The sequence below is a fragment of the Pterocles gutturalis genome, unplaced genomic scaffold, assembly GCF_000699245.1.
Source record: "Pterocles gutturalis isolate BGI_N339 unplaced genomic scaffold, ASM69924v1 scaffold19914, whole genome shotgun sequence".
NCBI lineage: Eukaryota > Metazoa > Chordata > Aves > Pterocliformes > Pteroclidae > Pterocles > Pterocles gutturalis.
In genome coordinates, this window is record NW_010128742.1 from 1 (window position 1) to 23,603 (window position 23,603).

At 37.7% G+C, this 23,603-nt stretch overlaps 1 protein-coding gene across 1 annotated transcript in view; it reads right to left on the reverse strand.

Annotated features, from left to right (window-relative positions):
* Nucleotides 1–1,563: 1,563 nt before the first annotated feature.
* LOC104466357 (tolloid-like protein 1) overlaps nt 1,564–23,603 on the reverse strand; it is a gene marked incomplete at both ends in the record, with an annotated part of 65,280 nt that continues 43,240 nt past the window's right edge. The window contains 6 exons of the mRNA XM_010079743.1: nt 1,564–1,691; nt 3,109–3,234; nt 9,812–9,992; nt 12,900–13,060; nt 16,060–16,185; nt 17,878–18,073. Of these exons, the coding sequence (XP_010078045.1) occupies nt 1,564–1,691; nt 3,109–3,234; nt 9,812–9,992; nt 12,900–13,060; nt 16,060–16,185; nt 17,878–18,073 (918 nt within the window). The remainder of the gene's footprint in view (nt 1,692–3,108; nt 3,235–9,811; nt 9,993–12,899; nt 13,061–16,059; nt 16,186–17,877; nt 18,074–23,603) is intronic.

Here is a 23,603-nt window from a genome sequence, read left to right on the forward strand (position 1 = left end):
CCTCTCAAGCCTGTTAAAGGTCCCTCTGGTTTGTTACCACGAAGAAATCAATTCTCTCCTTGTTCAGTTTGACTAAGTAAAATGTAAGGACTAAACTATGGTGTGAAAGTCTAAGAAAAAATATTTATCCATAGCAGAAGTATGGTATTAATATTATTGATATGGCACCTTGCTGCACTAGACAGACTTTAAAGATATCATACACACGGAATTTAGTAGATTGACCCTACTGGCTTGCACAGAAAAGTAGATTTCAGACTCTAAATCATAGAGGTATTTTTGAAAATTCTATCTACCAAAATTCTGTCTAAATTGTCAAATGTTAATTTAAAAACCTTCTCTTTTAAAACAGACCATGTGATATTTCACTGAAGAAATCTGAATGCTGGAATTCTGCTTGCTGAGGTTAAAAGTACTGAACAAGATTTTGTAGTAGCATGCCCATGCCTGGTTGACTTTCATTTATTCAGCCAGGATGAAGAAGGCTTGCTCAGAAGTTGCAGCAGGAAGGGCCATCTGAATCAACCCTGTTTTCCACACTTTCAATGGACAGAGCATGCATACCATTTGTTTTCTGCAACACCCACATCCCCCAGAACAGTTTAACCATTTTACTTCTGGTGAACAGGGATCAACACCACACGATCCTACATCAGCACCAGTAACAGGGGTTATGGTTTTGGCTAAGGTCAGAAGTTGAGATAACAATATCCCTTTCATCCCTGCATCAATATCAGCTACTGCTTCTACCTTTTTGAAGCAGACACATCTCTCTTCTTAAGTTTATCTGCTCCAAAACTTGTTAAAACAATGAATCAGATTTTAAAATATGTTAGGCCAGCTTTTGCTGTGGCTGTCCCCCGAGTACGCCAGCTGAACACACACTACGGCTGATCTCAAAACAGAAAATCACCCTGGGCAGGTCTGTGCCTTTGGCTTCATACAGAGGCTAGGTAACCGCAGTAGATCTGCAAAGCTCCCTAAGCTCTGCCAGCCCGTCTCCAGCCATCGGCACTGTCCTCAGCCAGCCGGATACAAAGGTCACTTAAGTCTACTTAGGCTGCTCTTCTACTTACGTTAAAATTTGGAGCCACTTTTAAATGAGAAGTTCAGATTCTTGTTTGCTGTATCTTCTTTTCCTCCTCAAAAAGTACGGAAAGTAAATGCAAAATGTGTGTGGAGAGGACTGTTCATAACTGAATTTTGCTTATTCTATATATTGGAATTTGTGCAAATAGCCTCTGCCATATTTGTCAAAACTTTGTGCAAATTTTATGAATTGCAACAATGATATAGCAAAGTCTGACAGGAGGAAAATATTTCTCCTATCCTTTGCTGTCCAGAGTATTTACAATCACCACAAACTTAAATACACAGCTCTGTGATATTGAGTAGCCCCAGTTGGCCAGGAGTAGACAGGAGTGTGCCGGTTTCTAAAACAGTTTGCTTCTGGGCTGCAAACTGATAATAAAGATTAGTAGCAGCTTCATATCATTGAGTAGTTGCTTGAAAAGCAGACTTGATGGAAGAGAAGAGAAAAAGGAAGGGTAGGCAGAAACTCACCAATTTGACCCTCTGTCCGGGTGTGGCACTGATTTCCCACGTACACTCCTTTCTGCTGGGATACTTGTCAGGCCAGTTGGGACTCGTGATGATGCCGTTGGGACTGTGGATCTTCTGTTCACACTCAGCTGTGCCAACAGTGATATCATCAGTTAGTCTGGGGGTCTGCATTCAGAGGTAGCCAGAAAGGTACCCTTTTTTTGTCAGAGGACCCACTGAATGGAAAGAATCTCTAGGAAGACATCTAAGCATGCTCTTCAGTGTGCACAATCATGTTCTTCCCCTTTGGCAAATGCTTTATGGCAATCAACTCAGCATGTTTGTTTATTGATTGTTGGAAACATACAGTGTTGTTTGCAAAGAATGGTTTTTTTTGGGAAAAAATATTATAAAGGAATATATATAAGCATTGAAATTTAATTGAATATTTTGCTATTCCACCCATTCTACATAAAAATAATTATGAAAACGTATATGAGAAATCTTACTACTCCAACTTCAAATGATATTTCTTGAACGAATTATTTTTCTCTCTTCTCATTAATTTACCTACTGCAGCTACAGAGGAATCATCTTGATTTTAAACTACAGTTTCTAGGGACATATATACTACTAGAGAACAGCAAAGACTAAACTGTGGGTATGTACCAAGAACAGCTTCTTCATTCACATCATAATTTAATCACTGGAAGTGTATCTCTGTGAATAAATACAAAAAAATCCCTAAAACTTAAAGAAGGCAAGAAAGAAACTAATTTCATTTTTGTATATAGTTTTTTAAGAATCTCAAATTGTTTTAGAAATATCACAGAATTATTCAACAACAATCTTTGAGAGCAGGCAAGTATCATTCCAACACCAGTGAAAATGCAAGTGGTTCAGAAAGGGCACATCTTTACTCGCAAATTAAATCCATGTTAGAATACAACCTTGAGAAATTACAGCAGCTCACATGATATTGCACATTTGAGTTTCAATTGCAAATAATCTAAATTCTACTTAAACCCCAAAGCCTACTGTTTTACTGGAGGTAGCCACACCTTGAGACAGTAAATACAAAGAAAGATACATAGGGACTTGACTGGAATTTAGATTGTCTGAATACGTCCCCTAAAATAAACCCAGAAAGGGCAGGTACAGTTTCAACGTGTCTGGGAGGAAACTAACTGCTGCTGATAGGAGCAAATGACAACTTTACCAGGTTTCTCTCCAGAAACACTATCCCTGTGGTTAATACGGCATTAGAAAAATACTCTATTACAGCTTCAAATGTTCTACACTTCACAGCACTATTAAAAGTAGTGCTTCCTGACAATGATCCTAAGTTTTCCAAACCACATTCCTGTGGACCTCAAACTCAGTCACACACAAATGCTGGGGATGGAGAGGATGGGAAAGTGGGAGTGGGGGAGTGTTTAAGCCCAGATGTCCAAGCCCCCATTATCAAGATCTTTTTCCTTCCTTTCTTTTCTTCAGAAGGAGAGCTGCAGAGAACTTTCTGCAAGACAGTTGCATAATCAACCATTGAAATACCTCACTACTTACCCTCCTTGCAGTCATGTTTGTTTTCGTGCAGCACAAATCCATTTCGGCACTGGCAAACGTAGCTTCCTACCGTGTTGATGCATTCATGCTGGCAGCCACCATTGTCCTTCGAACACTCATCCTTGTCTAAGAAATACACAACAAGGTCAAGTGAGCATCACAGCTACCAGTAGTGCCCATTAACAAAAAGAAAAAGGTTTAGCACAGTGCTTGAGTCCAGAAAAGGATAAGCTAAGGCACAGTCACTCTTCTCAGTATGGCAGTTTCATGGTACCTTAGTTCCAGCCATTCATTGCTCAGCCTGCAACCTTATACCATGGCACAAATAGTCTGTCTTATCTTTCTAGGAAATGAGGGGTAGTTCCTAGAGAAGAGGAACACCAGTAAAACAAACAAGCTAAATCAAAGGAGACAAGACAGTTACCAGCATTTACTCTTTCAAGTGGTCTCGCTGGTAAATATTTCAGAAGTATCTCATCCAAAGCCTTATTTCTATAAACAAAGGAATTGTAATTTATGGAGAACAGAAAAAGTATTCCAACTTTATGCAAATTCCAGAATCTAATGGTGGTATGTTGAAAGGAACATGTAGGCCAAACAAGGTTTCAATCTCCGCTCATTAAACGTGTAAAAAAAGAAGAATTTAATATAAACTTTTTAATAAGTTGAGGTTTATTTTCCCCAGCAGAGTGACAGTGTGCTTTACTTTTAACGAATCTGGACATCACAAAAAGAAAAACATTTCATTGAAAAACATACAAAAGTAAAGGCCATTAGTTATTTCAAGGAGATCTACAATACAGCATGCAGTTCTGTTTATTAACATATAATCTTTCAAAAGAGCTTTTAGCGTGTTAGAAGTAAAGCAGAGAGTAGGGAAGGAAATATGAACTGCATTAAACAGCTACAAATTCATTGCATGGAAAAAAGCCAAACTAGATTAACAGGCTGTCATTCTAGCAAGAGGCCTCAGCTGTCACCCCCCTATGTCATTCAGCTGTTGTAATTTTAGGAGAGGCTGGTCCATTTAAAAGGGGCAGACTGCTCTGATATATACACATATATATACACACTCATGTATATATGTATGCACATGTATATACCTATATATATCTGTTTAGACACGCATATAAATCCTGAGATGTAAAAATATGTATATATCTCTATAAACACACACACACATATTAAAAGACTATATCTTACAAAATGTGTCACTTCACCATGCAAAAGAGAGGTGAGAAAAAAGAGCAAAGAAATTGTGGTCATCCCAGAGGTCCAGTTGTTGCGTGACTGGAACATGGAGCATCCATCCCCTTCAGCCTCACATATTTTGGAAAGCAGCAGTGAGCATTATCTCCAAACAAGGTAACATGCAATGTTTCAGACTTTACTAGGCACCGTAAGAATTTCTATAGATTACAAGCCACTATGGATAATTTAAGTCTCTTTTCGTTGTCTTACTTATGGATTTCTTCCCCTGCCTTTACTGACGCTTAAATTCAGTAACACAAGAAAGGAAGTCTGTATTTTAATTGCATATACCACAAACAAAACGTATGCAACACTAGGCTCATTGACTTGCAGTTCTTTCCATAAAAATCAGCTTCTACTTATAATACTTGGTGATAACGTAGACCTATGAATAAATTGTGCAAGTCAAACCCAAGTATCCATTGCATTTCATCCTGTAAATCTCAAATCTGTTTGCACTGAAAGTTTCTGGAAGCTTTCTGCATATGTGAACAGATTTGAAGGTTAAGAAACAGTTGAAAACATAGGTAGCTCACAGAATCATATATCCAAATCCATCATTTTGATGATGAAAGAAGCATAAAAGCTCCATAAACACTGTTTATGCAACTTGCAATTTAAGTCTCAAAGTGAGGTAGTAAATCTAAAAAGTTATGATCTTTCATCTTTGCAAAAAGCAAGCACTATCATAAATTAATTCCATATTGCAAGTGATGAATAGTAACAAGCAAATGAGAATTAGATATAATATGAACAAAGCTCTTCAGTATTTCCCCTCCTAAGTATTAGTTTGTAGTTTTCTACCAAAATAACAAAAATAAATGGAAGGCATGCTCAAAATGCACTCAAGTTCGGCTTTCAAGTACAGAGTAGGTACACAAATTCTAAATAAAAGTCCTGTCCATTTTCATCTTCCACCAAACTGTGCAAAAATACTGAAAAATATTTTAACTTTGAATAAGCTTATATTCTGTAAAATAATCTCTTAATAGAGAAGTGCATAAGCAAACAGTCCCATGCTGGACCTCCACAGAGATAAAACAATGGAGAGAAGGTTGAAAGGAGAAGCTTTGGAACATATTTGAACCACAATAATTACTTGTATATGGTTAATCAAGGATGCAACTGTTGAACAAGCCTTCCTCACACTTCATAATTTGGAACAGACTTTCTGTCAAATTGATTGCCCAGTTTCAAAATTCATGAAAAAACAATTAGTCTGTATTAGTTCTAGGAACAAATGCTTTGCCCTGTAAAAACAAAACCATTTGTTATGCTGACAGATGGAAATGAGTCTCCCCGTTCTGAATGGATACTTTCCCTCTTTTCTCATTTCAGCACTCAGAACAGGGAAAGATCCATTCTCAACCAAATGTTAGATTGAATCATTCAGACGACAAATGGTCGTACCTCTGAAACCCTCAGAGGCCACCAGTCTGTGAATAATACGTACTCGGCCTGAAGGGACCTGTATCAAGTCCTTGCAACTTTCAAAAACAAAAATTTTCTCTTTGCAGGCAGCTTTCTTGTCTGTGGAAAAAAATGTACCAGGATGGCACCAGAGATGAGTTTGTGCTCCAAAACAAATTTGCTCAAGGCTAGAAACACTCTAGCTTTCTCTCTTTAACTGCTCAATGAATCATCACCTAAGAAAAAATGTCCCAATAAACCTCATTTCTATATTACATCAAACACCATGTATGTTTTGAATGATCATGCAAAAAGTCATATTTATTCAAAACACTGAAGTAACTCTAAAACTTACGACAAATGGAAGCAGTTTAGTGACACATCACTGCATATTAACCATAACACGACACAAAAACTGATTTAAAGAAATGATTAGTCTATCTTCCTGGAAACACCATAGAAAAATAAAATACATATTATTGTTATCTTTTTCCCTCCCTGGAGTAAATTCATTGAGTTATTTTACGTTTCTCTAGTCTTCTGGGTGCAGCAGACGGCAATAGGTCTTCTAATAAGAGCAGAAGAGAGAGAGAAGGAAGAGAGAGAGAGAGAGAGAGAGAAGGAGGACACAAGAAAGAGAGGGCAAAAGAATAAAACCCTAATTACTGGAAGCTTTTAGTTTAGAATCCTAATATCCAACTCAAAAATTTTAATAAAAGTTTTAAAAAAATTAATATATCATGACTCCCAAGTTTCTTTTCTCTATCCAAGAAAATAAAAACTTGATTATAAATATACAAGAGTGTCTCTGGAGATTAGCTAGATGCCTGCAACTTCTCCCAACTGAGCTTTCTTCAGAACTGTCCCATCAAATGCAAATTTTACAGAATGTTGAAAAAAAAGTTTTTCTCACTTTCCGGTAGCACCTGTCTGGCTGTTAACACCATTTTACAGCCCAAAATGTAATTACATGTTGTCTTATACCAACATAAATACCTTCCTAATGCAGGTCATCTTTTGCCCTATGTCACTGTTTTCCTTCACAGTTTATCACAGCGGGTTCCAACCACCCAAAAACTGCTTTCTGTCATCTGAGCTGGAGCTGGGCCATGCTTTCTCAACTGTAGCCATAGCTGCAGAATTCATCACCATAAGAGTTGCAAAAAAAGTTCTTTGGCTGTGCTTTGTGGAACACATTACAGTTGCTAATCTTCAAACTAATCTGACTTACCCACCTGTCTCTCTTGCTGATCATTGCATATGCCCTTTACTGGTGAACAGACTGCAAGATGCAGTGTTTTATTCATTACCGATTTTTTCCATTATGTATGTCTTTATAACTAATTGCTTACAAATATTTCTATTGTGATGTAATTAATAAAACTGTTAAATGCCTACCAGGAAGTGTCTTAGACACTAGCTCTAAGTATTTCTCCACAGCTATAATTCTAAAAGTAGGGCATTCTGAAGACAAGTATGAAGACAGGCAAAAAACCCCACTTCATGAGCTAAACAGTGATCATCTATCAGCTCCCAAAGGCTCAATACTTGAAGTCTTAAGTTTGTTTTTCATTGACAGACCAATAAGATATTATGTCCATATTAAGGAATTCAGGGGTAAGAAGGCTATAGTGTTTTCTGACAGCCAAGAGAATTTTGTATGATGAATTGTTCAGAGATTACAACCTCGTTTTAGATACTTTAAGTTCATAAGCTTGACTTGTCTCAAGCATTACAAAGTCTCTGTTTTAATCAGGAAGTATTGTCAAAAGGGGAAAGCCAGACAACGTAGAAGTATAGAATCCTGAGAAATAAAAATAAACCACAAAGTATCTGAACTCATATGAAATAAGAGATTATGGCAGAAATGCATTATGAAGCATTCAGTAAATGTATATACTTACAGACTAAAAGACTAGTTATATCAAACTATCTTTCTTTGAAGGGGATTAGATATATACTGTATCCAGGACACATCACACATTTCTAGTCATTAATTCAGACTTATGCCTGGCTAATGAATTTCTTCTAGTGATCAATGGTATAATTTAAAACCAGGAGAAACCTGTTTGCACTTGGGGGAAAGGGAAGAACATTTCATTCAGAACTGAAAAAGACAAGGAAAATAATGGTTCTGAACGATTATAACCTGATGCTTTGAAATCCATGAATAAAAGTCTAGTCTTTCCCCAACACACACCATTGGCCTGATTTCTTCCTAGAACCCACTCATAACATTAATAAATCATTTAAACAATCACTAAAATAAATAAATAAATCTGTGAAAATGAACTATCACTTTAAAGAAAACCAAAATTTAACTGTCTGTAAATGTATAAATGTCCAGCACGTCCACAAAACACAACTTCTGAACTGCAGAGCTTACACAAATTACAAAGCTATCAATGCCAATCTAGCAGAGGTGTACAGATCCTGAAAATCCATAACAAACTTATTTTGCAGGCCAAATACTTATTTTTCTTATTCAATACTTCTTCTTGTAAAAAGTCAAAATATGTGACAATTCTGGCTGGCACTGCTAGGCCTACATGAAATGTCTAGCTGTGTAACTGTTTCTAGAAGGAAGCTCTGATGTGTGAATATGCATATTTATTACAAATAATGAGTAAGCCTTGAAAGCTTCTTGCTAATGTAAAGTATAATTTTAAAAGTAAGAAATGCTACTATATGTAAAGATGGATCTGAAAGACTATGACCAGAGAAATGTGATTACTAGGAAACAAAAATGCTTTAGAGGAGGTAAAACGTTTCTTAATTTCTTTGTACGAGATGAAACACTTTTTTTCATCTTTCATAATTGCTTAAGAAAAACCTCAAAGTAGTCATAATGAGAAAACACTGAAAGTCTAAACTGTTTGTCTTGACAGTTATTTTCCTCGCTTTCTAAACTATATCACTTATACAATATACTGATTCTTATTACTTGGTCATAGTTATCAGTTATTAAAGCTAACTAATGAAATACTATTTTCATTTCAGGTTTGATAAAATATTTTAGCAAACAAACACTAATAACAGGGCCTGACAGTATACTTTGCTACATGCTAAACATAATCAGGACTCTCCAGATTCAGATTTTTAACTGCTATCAAAAAACTTGGCTCAAAATTAAAAACCCAGATGCTTCTGGATGACTTCCAGCTTGAGGAGGTGGGTGGACAGGACTGCTTCGTTGTGCTGTTTGACACAAGATAACATACCTATGCATATATATGTGTGTGTAAAAACATAAGAAAAACACTAAGCAAAATTCCACCACTAACAGCAGGTGGTATCCTGCCACAGCCAGATTATTGCAGTCTAGTTTCAATGGGTAATTGCAGAGACCACTGTTGTGCAAATATTTCCCCACATCTTCAACTTCACTCACATCTAACTTTATTCAATGATACATGTCTTCAAATGATACAAACTTCCATCAGTCTGATCTGCCTCAGTCAAATTACACTCAACTAAAAAACACACATTTTTGCAAGAGCAAGGTCTTAAACTCTGTTCTTCTGCAATACATTTAGTGCAAAGTTTGGCACAAAAGTACCCATAATGTTAAACAAATGTTGTAGCACAAAGTGGTAATTTCATGACTAATGCATTATATTAAGAGATCTCAGTGAAAAAAACCACAAGCATACACTGTAACCTGTATCACATTACAAGTGGGATTTGAAAAAATAGCAACAAAATTTGGGATAAAAGAAGACTAATCGAAATTTTAAAACACCTAGTAAATTTGCTTCTTTTCCTCTGTATCTCACAAAGTTCATTTGCTTCTGCTGTTGCCTGAAAACATATATATGTATTTGATGTATTTTCTACTATATACAGACATTACAATTCAGAACAGTATTTTAAGACAGGAGGGTGGTTTATGCTTATATTAATAAAACAAGGTCAAAGCTACCAGGAAAATAATAAGGGAAAAGGCCACTAATTATCATACCAAAATACAGTATTCACTCCACCTAGTTAGTCAGTGTATGCTCAGAGGCACTCACAGGAACACAAGAGCAATTTTCTATACCTGAGAAGAAGTGTGCCTTGAAGCCTTTTTTTGACACAGTGTTGTCAGATCTGAACTCAACTCGCATGTTGTTGTACTGAGAGGTGATAACTTCAGGCACTTCTGTACCGCAGAATTTACCATGTAGTTTAGAATCGGAAGAAAGGCCACTACGAATTTCCACATAGTCGTATTTGCAAACCTGAAAAAAATAAAGAATTTTTTTTTGTCTGACCAAAAGAAAAGCATGAAGTTATTTACAAATGCAATAACTCTGATTGGTATATACTGCTTAATAATAGGATAACATTTTTTTTTTTAACCTTCCCTTGACTCTGAAAATATTTGTAAATGTTTACAAATGTTCACTGATTTTCTGTAAGAATATTTTAAGGTCACTAAGGCATAGCTATACTATGCATTACATTCAAAACTATATTTTGATAGATCCTAATCTGTGTTTAGCACATAAATTTCAAGATGCTTAGTAACATTTCCATTTAATCTAAAAAGCAAAAATTCCAGTGACATTAGACTAAAATCTAAAAATATTCACTCTAAAAATTATACCTATATTTGCACTATAAACCACACAAGCAGAACCTACAAACCTTCTACTGCTTGTATCTCACAGATTTAAAAAAAAAAAAAATCGGTTAGAAACTTACAAGATAGGTTTTTACCATAATGTATTTAAGACATATCTTTTTTTTACAAATATATAAATTTGCACTATTAAAACTATACATCTTGCTTTAACATAATTTGGAGGGCTGATTAACATAATTTTTGTTAAAAGGTTAAAAATAAAAGACTGAAATAAAAAAGCCTTACGCAAGGTCTATTACTCATCATAATACTTTCAATTCATAATCCCTTAGTCAACCTAAAACCTTCCACCCAAAAACTTCTAAGCTTCTTAGGCTCAACTATCAATCATTTAATCAAAAATGTCCCGGTTGTCTGCAATTAATAGCTTAAAAGAAAACAGTGGCCAGGAGGATTCGTACAGAGCTTAGATTGTCCATTAAATCCAAATTCTATTTAATAAATCTCAATTTTTAGTCAAAAAAGAAATGTCAGAGGAGCTGGAGGAAAAATATAAAGGATGTTTTGATCTTTTTTGCTCTCACTCCTTATGAAATATTAAATGATTGACAACATTTCCAATTTTTTTTTAATATGTTGTAGATGTAGATTGACTTTTCATTGTTACTGGAATAATTTTCACATGTTGTAGAGTTGGAAAGTGACTAATTCAGTTGAAACTACTTTTATACGATAAAAAGAACACAAAGATTTACAAAACTTAACTGCCACATGCTGATTTATATTAATTGTAAGACAAATTCATGTTAATGCATGGGATTTTCAACTATAGCTCACAAAGTTAAAAAATTTCAGCAATTTCAGCAATACATCAGTGATGAGTTTTGATGGTTTCATAGCTTTAGATTAGAAATGCAATGTAATTTCAGATGGGTCTAGCTTCTATCATTCTACAGTATATTTCAAAAAACTTACAAGTTAATTGTAAAATGTAAATGTAAAATAATAAAACTGTGATATTGGAAATGACATATTAAACTTGGTCCTAAAATGGATCTTCTATTTAAAAAAATAGAGCATTTGCTAAATGTATACATTTTATGTCTGGACTCAGACAACATATTAGAATGTTCCAGATATGATATGTGTTTCTTTTGCTTTTCACAGGTACTGTTCTTGGTACTACTATTTAATAATATGAAGTTGAAGCTGATTTAGCAGCACAGGAGAGGATCAAACCAAAGTTCTAAATGCTGAAAAATACTATGTATATATTTTTCATATCTGCTGAAGTTACGTCTTCCATGACCTTAGAAAACTGATTTAACTTCCTTATATGTAGGTATCTTCCTTGCAAATTTGGCTTAAGTACCAAGGCAGTGCAGGAAGAATGTTTTATGATTTGTTCAAATGGTAACTCAATTTTAATTCTTTGGGATTTGTAAGATTTTATTATACATTTTGCAGTTCTTATACCAATGATAACAGGACATGAAGGTAACATATTATAAATCATTAAAACTAAGTTGGAATTACACAGACTTTAGAACCCCCCTGAATTTATTTAAAAAAAATAAAAAGTCTTACATTGTTGCCTCTGCCAATAATTTTGAGATATTTTGGAGAAGCCATGACTGGGTTGTTTCTTAATTATAAGTTAAACTCCAGCTTTTGTCACTTCAGATGCCCAAAACACAGCACATCCTCATATCAAATACATTGCTACAAATTTGTTTATTCAGAAATAATGTCATGGGATTTGAGTTCTTAATGCCACATGAAGAATATCCAGATAAAATTGATGGCTACAGCACCTTATGGGCAGAGTCTAGCAAGGGAACTCAATGGTATACCAGAGTGGTGCCTAGGAAGCAGAACAGAGACTTGAATTTTGATGTTGAAACCCACATTTTAACCATTCACACCCAAAAACCACTGCAACCCTCACCACTTTAAAGCTGTAGGGAGCAGCCCTTAGTACACAGAGGGGTCTGCACTGCCCCTCTCCCCCACCCAGGGACGAGATCCCCCATGCCTCTGGGGGCTGCCCAGCTCGAACACCACTGCTGTTCTATTGTGCCTTATTTCTGGTACTGCTCCTTTTAAAATATTCCCCCCTGAGATACTTGTGAGTGATTTAAATGCTCCCTTGCTCCATCACTAACCAGAGCTTATGTGTATTCTTTGTAGTCATTGTCTGTAAAGATGATTTGGTTTCTCCAGATTCTCTTCTCTTGAATTCTTTCCAATATGCCTCAGCCATTTGCTCTGTTTTACTTTGTTGATAAAAAAAAGTCAGCTGAGACTCAGCAGAGAACATTTCTTTTAAATTTCTTGTAATATATATACATTTATATGATATGTAAAAGAGAGCTATTCTCTCCATGTTTGTTTTGAAAGAATCCAGAAATAGTCCCAAAATGAAAACAAGAATATCTGTGGTTATTGTCAGCATATGAACAGTCAGTAAGGGTTTTATAAGACAATATCTGTTTTCGAACACTCGTGAAACTGTTTAGTGTATAACAGATCATGCAGCTCTTTGTTCATGGTTACTTACTTCATTCCCTTCTAACTCAAAAAACTCAAACTTCATTGAAATTCGGTATTGCGTCGGGGCAACCACCTGCCACACACAGTTTTTGTTTGGAGGATACTCTTTGGGCCACCCTGGTGTGGTTATAGTCCCATTTAGCTTTGTCAGAAGTCCTCCACAAGCAGCTGTAAAATTAAAAGGGAGAGCATAGTTTCTTGACTGAAATAATGTTTTACTATAAACAGAAGCACACTGAAAAGATTCAGTCCTCTCATTACTTATACTGCTGTAATGCCCAGACAGACTAATCAGAATCTTGTTTTATCATGCTTGGTGCAAACAAAGAGAAAGAGACAGCCCCTATCTTGAACAGCTTGCAGGTTTGTGAACAGAGATAAGTTTCAGGACTACACAAGGCGTTATCATATTCATTCTTTTCCCTTCCCTCCAGAGACTCTGGTTATTCTCTCACAGCCTTTCCCATGCAAGTCCTCTGACCTCACCACCCTCCCCAGGACCTTGACCACCCCTCTTCTGACAGATGGACTACTTAAGATGCGCTTCGCATTTCCCCAGATTCTCTTCTTGATTATTGATCCAGAATCAGCCCTACCTGTCTCAGCCTGTATAGCTGTATATGCCTCCCATAACCTACTAAATAGAGTCACTTCTTTGGGAGAGCAGTCACATACTCTTAAGTCACAATTTTGCTGAAGTATGGATGTTCAAGTAACAGAGAAAACAACTATTTGACATATATTTGGAAAGAGTAATCTCCATACAACAGAACAACACTGTACTATGTGAATGCAGTTCAGATAGCAAAGGATAAACACATTAATCTTTTCCACCTGTGGAAAAATATTAAATAAAAAAAAAAAAAGCAATGTGATTTGCAGGGGTTCTCCATCACACTCTGCTCGATTGACACCATTCCAGCACTGTGGCAGCACTGGAAATCATCCACAAATCTCTTTCTAACGAGCAGGTGGGGGTAAGCTCCACCTTCTTCCAACTGCTCTGTGAGAATGACGAATGCTTTAAAAACTGGCTGTTCCTGTCTAGCTGATGGTCTCACACACTGCATCTACTTCCTCTAACACACCTGAGAGAACTCTCCAGTTTCTGCGTCAGGGCACACTCGGCCAACCCAGACACATACCAGCCTTCCCCCTGGCATCCTGGCTTTCCATGCAGAGGACTTCTTGGAACACATGTTAAGTTAATCTGACTGGGGTTGAGGGACTTAGACCCTGGGTCACACCTCAGTGTGTCAAAAAAAACTAGGCACAGGTTTAGAGGTCGCACTCAGATGACACAAGGTGTACCCCCAGGGTGTCACAGGGTGACAACTGACTGCTAGTTTTCAGTTTCTGCTTTTTAAAAATCACTCCTTTGCTCCTTGAGGCAATGGCGGGAAATGTGGAAATACTGAGAAGAAAAAAAAAAAACAACAAAATCAAAAAAAAAAAAAAACCCAAAAAAAAAAAACAAAACCACCCAACCTCCTAAAGCTTTCTAACATGCTGTCAGCAAGGGAGATTTGGTTTAGACCAGCATGAAGCAATTTTCTGTGGATGTCAACACTGCAGCGAAGCATTGGGCAGAGTTTCTGAGTTAGAGGCTTCTACTCTGGCATCATGTGTGAATTAACACAGCTAGGTCACCCCTCAGATTCCCAAACTATAACTAGGGTGTAACGATCACTGTGACTACACAGTGATTTTAATTCAGCAGTCCCAAGTGGTATCTACATATAGCGACTGCTGCCTTGCATGGAACAAATGCACTTACACTTTTAGGGATAGCTCTAGGATTTTACTCCATGCTGCACTGCACTACTTTGAACTCTTTTGGCCAAAGTCGCTTTTCTTTTTGGTTGCCAGGGAGGTATTTCTTCTCTATTTTTCAGAGCCAGAAGGAAGAGTTTTCTGAAAGACAGGTAATCTTCCCTAATAGTCTGATTCAGATCAGCAGGCAGACTAAACCAAATTTCTTACATAAATTTGGGCTGATGATCAAAGGCCCAGAGATCAAACCTGATCATGGCCCCCATTAGATTAACCTGACTTTCTGCACACTGCCTAATATGCAGATATCTTAAGATAATAGGCTTTTTGAAATAAATTGTTTTTACAATGTGCTCACTATTAAAGTTGAGGGGGAAAAGAACTGCCAACCAAAAAACCAACTGGCTTGATGAGAGCTGCACTCTAACATGCCTGTACTCTAGGACTGTCACCACCTCACATGCACAAAAAAACAAATGAGAAAAAACCACAGCCCCACAGAACCAAAAGCAAAAGAAGAAAAAGTGCAAGGAAACTAAACAGAACTACCCCAAATTGTGACAAATCATGAAGTAAAACCATCTGAAGAAAACCATGACACTGAGTACTCCAATTTTCAAACTGTGTTCACTACTGAAACAAACAGATGAATTGAAATAAGAATAATGTGTGTTATCCCTGAATGTATTGGTGTTTATGAACAAAAATCAAATAATTGGTGTGTAATAATCAAGAGCTTCTTTGCTTTGATATGAAATATGTATAGAATGCAAAAGCTTATCTCAGTCCAATCCTATTCTTACACAGACTTCCATTTCTCAGGTTATTTCTCCAAATGATTATTTAAACATGCTTTGCTCACCCTGAAATGTAGAATTTGTTTCCAGGAATAAAAGTCCACAATCTGACTGGGAGTGGGGTGGATTTCTCTGAGCTTTGAGCTGGAATAAAGGATCCTCCTCTTCAAACCAGCCATCTTCCCAGTCACACCCCAGTCAGAGGTAGTCAGAGGGATCATTAAATATTCTGATTCTCAGACAGCGACACATTGCTCTGCTGCTAATTGTCTCCTAACACATGGTGGGAGACTTGGCTTTAATGAGTTTCAATAATGCAGTAAGTGGTTCGGGAAGGTTCAAGGTCCTTTTTTGCATGGTTCCAAATCAACTAACAGAAAAACCTGTGAAGCTAAATCAGTGACAGACATCAGGCGAAGATGACTGCTGTGGACAGACATCACCCTGGCATCACTGCTTAAAAGGGAACACTGGTTTTCCAGACTATGTTCCACAGACCTCACACTGCTAGGACAGAGCATATGAAAGGTGTGGCATTTCATTCAAGCAATGGCACTCTGTGAGCTTTAAGACCCATAACATAGCAAGGCACTGTACCTTCACAACTCTTTTTGTCAGGACCAAGTTCATAGCCAGGATCACAGGCGCACTGGTAACTGCCCAGAGTATTTACACAGCGCTGCTCACAGCCACCATTGTCAGGTTTGGCACATTCATCTTCCTCTGCCAAGACAGGGGAGAACGCAAAAACGTGTTAAATAATTACCTTCCTCAGCTGTAACTGCTGGATCAATACTAACCCAGAAAGCTCTATGTATGCCATTACAAAATGCACTACATAACACACTGTGGTTGCTGATTAGAGCATTTTCAAATGCTAAGGAGACCTGCAACAGAGAAAATAAAAAATTGTCCTTTGTGGGGTTTGGGTGGGTTTTTTTACAACAATGCCTACTGACAGCTGCAGACCTAATTTATAAGCACTTTGTGGGCAGCATACAATAATTCAGGCAGCTGTAATCTAAGGTTGTATAAAGTATGGAAAGAAAGATTGAAAATCCACAGCAGGGTCACTTGAAGGGCACTTTATCTCCCACAGAATCAATTTGTGCATTATGCCGAATTCATACTGAAAAACAGATTAACAGAATCCTCAAATCCCAGGTTTTCATTCTACTGATATTAAAGAGGGAACAAGATGCACCAGGGATGGGGGAGGGAAAGGAATAATATATTATCTCTACTAGCTCTAAAGTATACACATGAGAATCATTGTTAAAATATTCCTCAGATGTTGAAATATTGTTTCCTCACACCAGGACAAGTAATTTCTTCAGAATCAAACAGAGCTCCCACTCCCATGCCTACAGCCTTCAAGGATATAATTGTCTACAGTGAAAACCAACAGTTAGGGTGAAAAAAGGCTCAGGCTTGTGAATTTTCAAAAGAGCAAAAATGTTCTCCTGGTGGTGTGACCTGTACTTTGGGTGTCACCATGGCCACACCACTGCTAGTGGCTTTCACTGTGCCATGAGAAGCACAGGACAGAATTACTCACTCCCCATGCACCAACTGCTGCAGGTGGAGCTGCAACTGTATGACTCACACCCACGCACTCCAGAACTGGAGGAAGACTGTGAGGCCACTGGTCACTATATGATTTCTCAGTTGTATTTTTTTTCTTGCTCACACAAAATAATAAATTGCCTAATGCAGCAACAGGATTAGAAAAAATACATTTAAACAAAAGTAAAAAAACCCCAGTCTTAACACAAAGGCCAAGTTGTTTCTATCGGGATTATAGTATTTTACTTTATAATTGATAACACAATATGTCCAAAACCCCCACTTTTTACAGATAATGTATGTTTCAAAGGTGTTTGAAAACTAAGATGATCATTTAGGACAAGAGGAAATGGCCTCAAGTTACACCAGGGAAGGTTTAGGCTGTATATTAGGAAAAATTTCTCCACTGAAAGAGTGGTCAGACATTGGAACAGGCTGCCCAGGGAAGTGGTGGAGTCACCATCCCTGGAGGTGTTCAAGAAACGTGTAGATGTGGTGCTTAGGGACATGGTTTAGTGAGTTAGGTGGTGTTGGGTTGGACTTGATGATCCTTGAGGTCTTTTCCAACCTTAATGATTCTATGATGCTATTTGAACCTGAAGAGAGTGAGAAGTTGCACCAAATATGTTTCTTCATTCTTTGGAGATATTTTACAAGGGGACAGAAATACCTCAACTGTTTTGATTTGATAAAATTGCATGCCCAGATAAAAAATATGCTGGAGACAGTATAGAACTGATTTTAGAAAAAGTAGGTTGAAAAATATTTTTCATATAATATCATTTTTTTTCTAGTACAAAACAAAGTGACATGTAGTTCACAGCTTCCAAAATATGCTTTAACATTTACCTTTAAAAAAGTTAGCTGCAAAGCCTGCTTTGTTAACGGTTCCATCAGAAACAAACTTCATCCACAGGGTATTAGAGGTAGATCTAATGTCTTCTGGCTTGTCATAGCCACAAAAGTGACCAATTAAAGGACTGTTTTCATTTGTTCCATCTCGAATTTCCAGGTAGTCATATGCACAGTTATCATGTCTTTCAATCTGTAAAAGATTATTTTTAGAGTGACCTGCTTGAACTTGACCATAAATATTGAATATCAATCAGCTAATAAACAGAACAGAAATTTTTCAAAGTTTAGGGTTCTCTGTTTAGGGTTCAAACACCAGGCAGATGAGGAAAAGAACAAGCATCACTGGATTGTTTTTAACTATGCTTGTTTTCTACAAGAAGAAATAATTTTGAGATTGTTACACAGGACACAACAGTCTAACTGGAAAAAAGTAACTAAAAAAGACACCCTTACCTCTAAGCTTCTCAATGTTCTGTCAAATGCCTACTGTGAGTTCAAATAAATTCCTTTATTCTTATGCACGCTCAAGTATACAATATTAATGGTTCGATGACTAACAAGGTCAGAAATATTAATTGGTTTTTAAATATTAAAAAGCTCAATTTTTATTAGTATGCATACGATTTTTAGACTTTATCAAACTGTGCTATTTCCGGTAATCATCAGTATTTTATTTTCTTCCTCTGCCTTCAACACAGTTCAAAATTTTGCATTTGCCAGTACCCACTGATGTTTCAAGGTAACTGCAAAAAATCACCGTGCATTAAGAGTTTTGGGCACCTGTAGAATTAGATCCGAACAAACTTGTAAAACTATCAGCTCTTAAGTAACCAATAGAACAGATGACAAAAAAAATCATCATTATTTTTCTGCAGATGATGTGTCTGGTTTCTGTGGCATGATTCTTTATTTCAGGTGTCTTCTTTTACTTTCTGGGTCAATGAGTGATTCTTTGCCATACTGATGGAGGAACCTACTGAAACCAGAACTGAAAACGTGCCTCTCATTTAAACGTCCTGCCAGATGACATCCAAACACATACTAGCGTGTGAGTGGACATATGTGCGTTTCTACTCAGGTAGCAAGTCATGTGCTCTTTACATAATATTATTTGCAGTCAGTCAGAGTGGGAATTGCTCCAAAGAAGAAAACAGTAGCAGCCTGAATGTGATCCTGTCTGGAGCCCAGACAATTTATGATGCCGGCTTTTATTGAGAGAGTATCTTTCCCAACAGAATTAGAAACCCTCTTGATCTGGGTCATTTTACTGCAGGATTACTTCACAATACTCAAGTAATCTTAGCTATAAAAGAATTAACTAAATCCAAGCATTCAAAAATAAATCCTCTAAGAAAACTATTGTTCAACTAAGTGGCTGAATCGTGAGGTAGGTTTAGGGGAGAGGGTGGAAGGCAGGACCACTAGTCAGGGAAAAGGGGTTGGAGAAGCCTCAAAATTAATTCAGCACATAAAAATCCTGTTAAAATGACAAGAAGTCAAAACCAAATCAAATGGAGGAAAATCCACATCTTATTTCTGGACAAAGTATTTCTTGCACGTAAGCTGCACAGTTAGTACAAGTGGCTGCTGATACTCTGCTGCAATTGTGCATTATGACCAACACTAAGCCCAGTAGCCACCACAGACTAAGGAGCTTTCATTTAGCACATTAGGATTTCTGCTTATTTTATGTAAGAGGGAAAACTGGGGGGAAAGAGCTGTTTGATTTTATTTCATCTGTATTCTTTCCAACTTTCCAATTCTTCAAGCATTTACCTACGTAATTTTCTCCCACTCACTTCTCTGGCACAATCCATGTTGCCATTTACTCTGATTTCTTAGCTGTTTGCTCTGGAATTGCTTTGGGCCAAAGTTTGGGAAATGAGTAAGAAAAGTCAAGATCTGGGATGCAACCACCTATTGCTGACTTCAGCGGCAATTGTATGTTTGCAACTAATGCAGTCAAGCATGTGTCTACCTGACCACTAACAAGTTTTTGACATTGTAATACTGATTCCAAATTTTCATTAATCTAAATAATACATTTTAAACACATGCCGACATATTTCAATTTGAAACAAAGTCTGACTTTTTATTTCAGTAAAAATCATATTGCACTCCAATGTAGAAAGAAGTGACCTGGTCCAAAGCCCACTAATATCAATGAAGTAACTGTGTATTTTCCCCCCACATGTCTGTGGTCAAGACTTTTAATTAACATCTCTCTTTTTCCATGTTGCCATGTTTTCCATGTTCTATGCGGCAATATGGAAAAACTGATTTTTCCCAGGCCAAGTGCAACTCTGAGTTACACATACCATATTCCCATTGAGGTGAATTGTTAGTTTCTTTTCGTAGAACCACTGTATTTTTGGCAGAAGACAACAGCTAAATATACATTTTGCATACTAGTAAGTTGCTAAACTTCCTAAGACCATAAAAACCAACCAACTTACAAAGTGCTATTGATTTTCAATCAATTTGAAAGGGGGCCATTCTACCATATTATTTTTAGTGTACTACTACTGCAAGTGATGCTATTATTATTATCAATATTATTATATTAAGTGATTAAATTGTTACACCTATATATAAACTAACAGATAAGTACTGTGCTTTTGAGAAATTATAACTAATTAAGGAACTTGGTAACCAATGAAAAAGAACTAGTATAAAATGTGCTTTGCTTATCTGGACCTCAGGTTCTAAGATGTCATGGTACTGTCATTGGGAACACTGCCATTCAAAGATCTACTACATTTGCAACGGTCTCTTATTCTTCCTACTATAAGGGCAGAAAATCTCCCTTAAGTTAATGAAAGGACTCCCAGTGAGTTTAGTTGTAACTGGCCTGATTTTGTAAACCTTATTTACTGGAGCATTAAAATTTCAAAAGATCGATATTACATGCGGATAAGAAGAAAATTGCAAAATGTTAGCAAATGCACAAAAGCATAAACAAACAGGTTTTACAGAAAAAGGCATTGGTGAATGAAAGACACTATTGGCTCCTGAAGGCCTTAGAGGAAACACAGAATTTGAACCGCATTATAGAACTAAGTTGAGAAAATGCCAGAAAAATTCCTAAGATGGGAGTACAAGCACAAGAAAACACTAAGGTATCTCCTGGTGAAACGGAAAGCCAGATATGTTCTCAACATTAATTCTCAAAAGAAAATAAATTTCTTGCACATTGTTTCATTAAAAAAAAAAATAATACTTTAGAGTAAAATATATTTGATTTTAAATTCCAAGCTACCTTTGTTTTGTGGCACTCCCCACCCCCCCTCCATCAAAAAAAAAAACAAAAACAAAAACAAAACAAAACAGAAAACCAACCAAAAAACAAACCATGAAGAGAAGAGCATTTGAAGACCAAATCTGTAAGCAATCATACTTCAGGAGAAATCTTCCAATTACTTCTTGTCATTGTTAATTTATCTGTTGATAGAGTCAAATTCCAGTTCAGGTAAACATACCTGACTCAGGTGGTAGACTTCAGTCACAAAAGGAGGGATATATTTCTAGTGGAATCAGAAGATCAGATAAATTTTATTCCCTGACTTATGTAAAAATAATTTAAATGAACACTATCTGCACAGAGATTAACAGGGTCACTCAGATGAGGAAGATTAACATGGCTCAGCAATAAAAACCCTCTGGATGGCCTCTGCTGGTGAGACTGCATGCCAACAAAAGTTCTTAAAAAAAAAAAATACAAAGACCACTAATTTTCAAAGAACAATATAATAAAGGCGACTACAACAATGAAGCAAAAAGATGGAATTACCAGTCCCAACATCTCTGCTGTCATCTAGATACTGGAAAGTCTAGCTGCCCATCAGGCAGCCAAATAAGAAAGGGTAATCCCACACCCAGTGGAAAACTCATTGCCCACAACAGGCAAAATAAGATGACTCGTTGATACAGTTTGAAATTCTCAGCTTCCCTAGTGCTTTCATTTCAGAGTGAAGGTTATTTATACAGTTATTTTTTCTAGCATTACATACGGATAATGAGAATTCCTCTTACTTAACTGTACCTTTCAAAGGACAGAGAAGTAATTTTCTCACGAACACACTGCAATAACTCTTTGGCCTGACATTTACTTTTTTTTGATGTCAGCTGGCATGAAGAACTGTGATTTTTAAACAACTTTTTGTTTTACTGGGCAGTGCACCAAGGATTCAGTCCAGTGAGGGACTTCGCACCAGAAAAACAGAACACCTACATTCAGGCACTTGGACCTGAAATGGAAATCAGACCCAATGGTGAATGACTAGGCAAGACACTTCAGAGCAGTTTCCAAAGCAACTTTCAATCTCAGTGGGGAGCCCCATGGACAAGCCAGTAACGCTGTGAAGACAGATATAACAGAAGTCTTGTGCCTTTCTGGGGCACCTCATTTGGTGCTTAAGGGCACCTTGCCACTCTGGAATCACAGCTCAGACTCTCCCTGGAAAAGTATATGCCTTTCAAGTCCCTACTATTTGAAAATTTTTTTCATTCAGAACACTTCTAGCAGAGGCACTAACTTGAGAATACCTGTACTGCATTTGTGTGGTGAGGTTTTGGTAGCATGGGGGCTACAGTAGTGGTTCCTGAGAGAAGCTGCTAGAAGCTTTCCTGATGACCAACAGAGCCAATGTCACCCAGCTCCAAGATGGACCCACCCCTGGCCAAGGCCAAGCCTGTCAGCATCAGTGGCTGTGCCTCTGTGGTAACATAGTTAAGAAGGGGAAAGAAAACACCTGCACAACTGCAGTCAAAGACATGAGTAAGAATACGTAAGAGCAACATCTCTGCAGACACCCAGGTCAGTGCAGAAGGAGGGGAGGAAGTGCTCCAGACTCTGGATCAGAGATTCCCCTGCAGCCCCTGGTGCAGCCCATGGCGAGGCAGCTGTGCCCCTGCAGCCAGGGAGGGTAACGCTGGGGCAGAGACCCTCCTGCAGCCCATGAAGGACCCCACGCCAGAGCAGGTGGATGCCCAAATGACGCTGTGACCCCATGGGATCCCCTGGTGTCTGGAGCAGGCTCCTGGCAGGACCTATGGCCCCATGGAGAGGAGCCCAGGCTGGAGCAGGTTTGCTGGCAGGACTTGTGACCCCATAGGGGACCCACACTGGAGCGGTCTGTGCCTGAAGGACTGCACCCCACGGGAGGGATCCATGCTGGAAAAGTTCCTGAAGAACTGCAGCCTGTGGGAAGCACTCATGTCGAAGAAGTTTGTGGAGGACTGTCTCCCATGGAGGGACCCCACGCTGGAGCAGAGGAAGAGCATGAGGGGCCCTCCCCCTGAGGAGGAAGGAGCAGCAGAGACAACGTGATGAACTCACTGCAACCCCCATTCCCGTCCCCTTGTGCCTCTGTGGGAGAAGAGACAGAGAAATCATGAGTGAAGTTAAGTCCGGGAAGAAGGGAAAGGTGGGGAGAAGGCATTTATTTAAGATGTGGTTCTATTTCTCATTATTCTACAATTAAATTAATTTTTCCCCAAGTCAAGTCTGTTTTGTCCATGATAGTAATCAGTGATTGATCTCTCCCTGTCATTATCTCGACCCACCAGCCTTTCATTATAGAATCATAGAATCATTAAGGTTGGAAAAGACCTCAAGGATCATCAAATCCAACCCAACACCACCTAACTCACTAAACCATGTCCCTAAGCACCACATCTACACATTTCTTGAACACCTCCAGGGATGGTGACTCAACCAC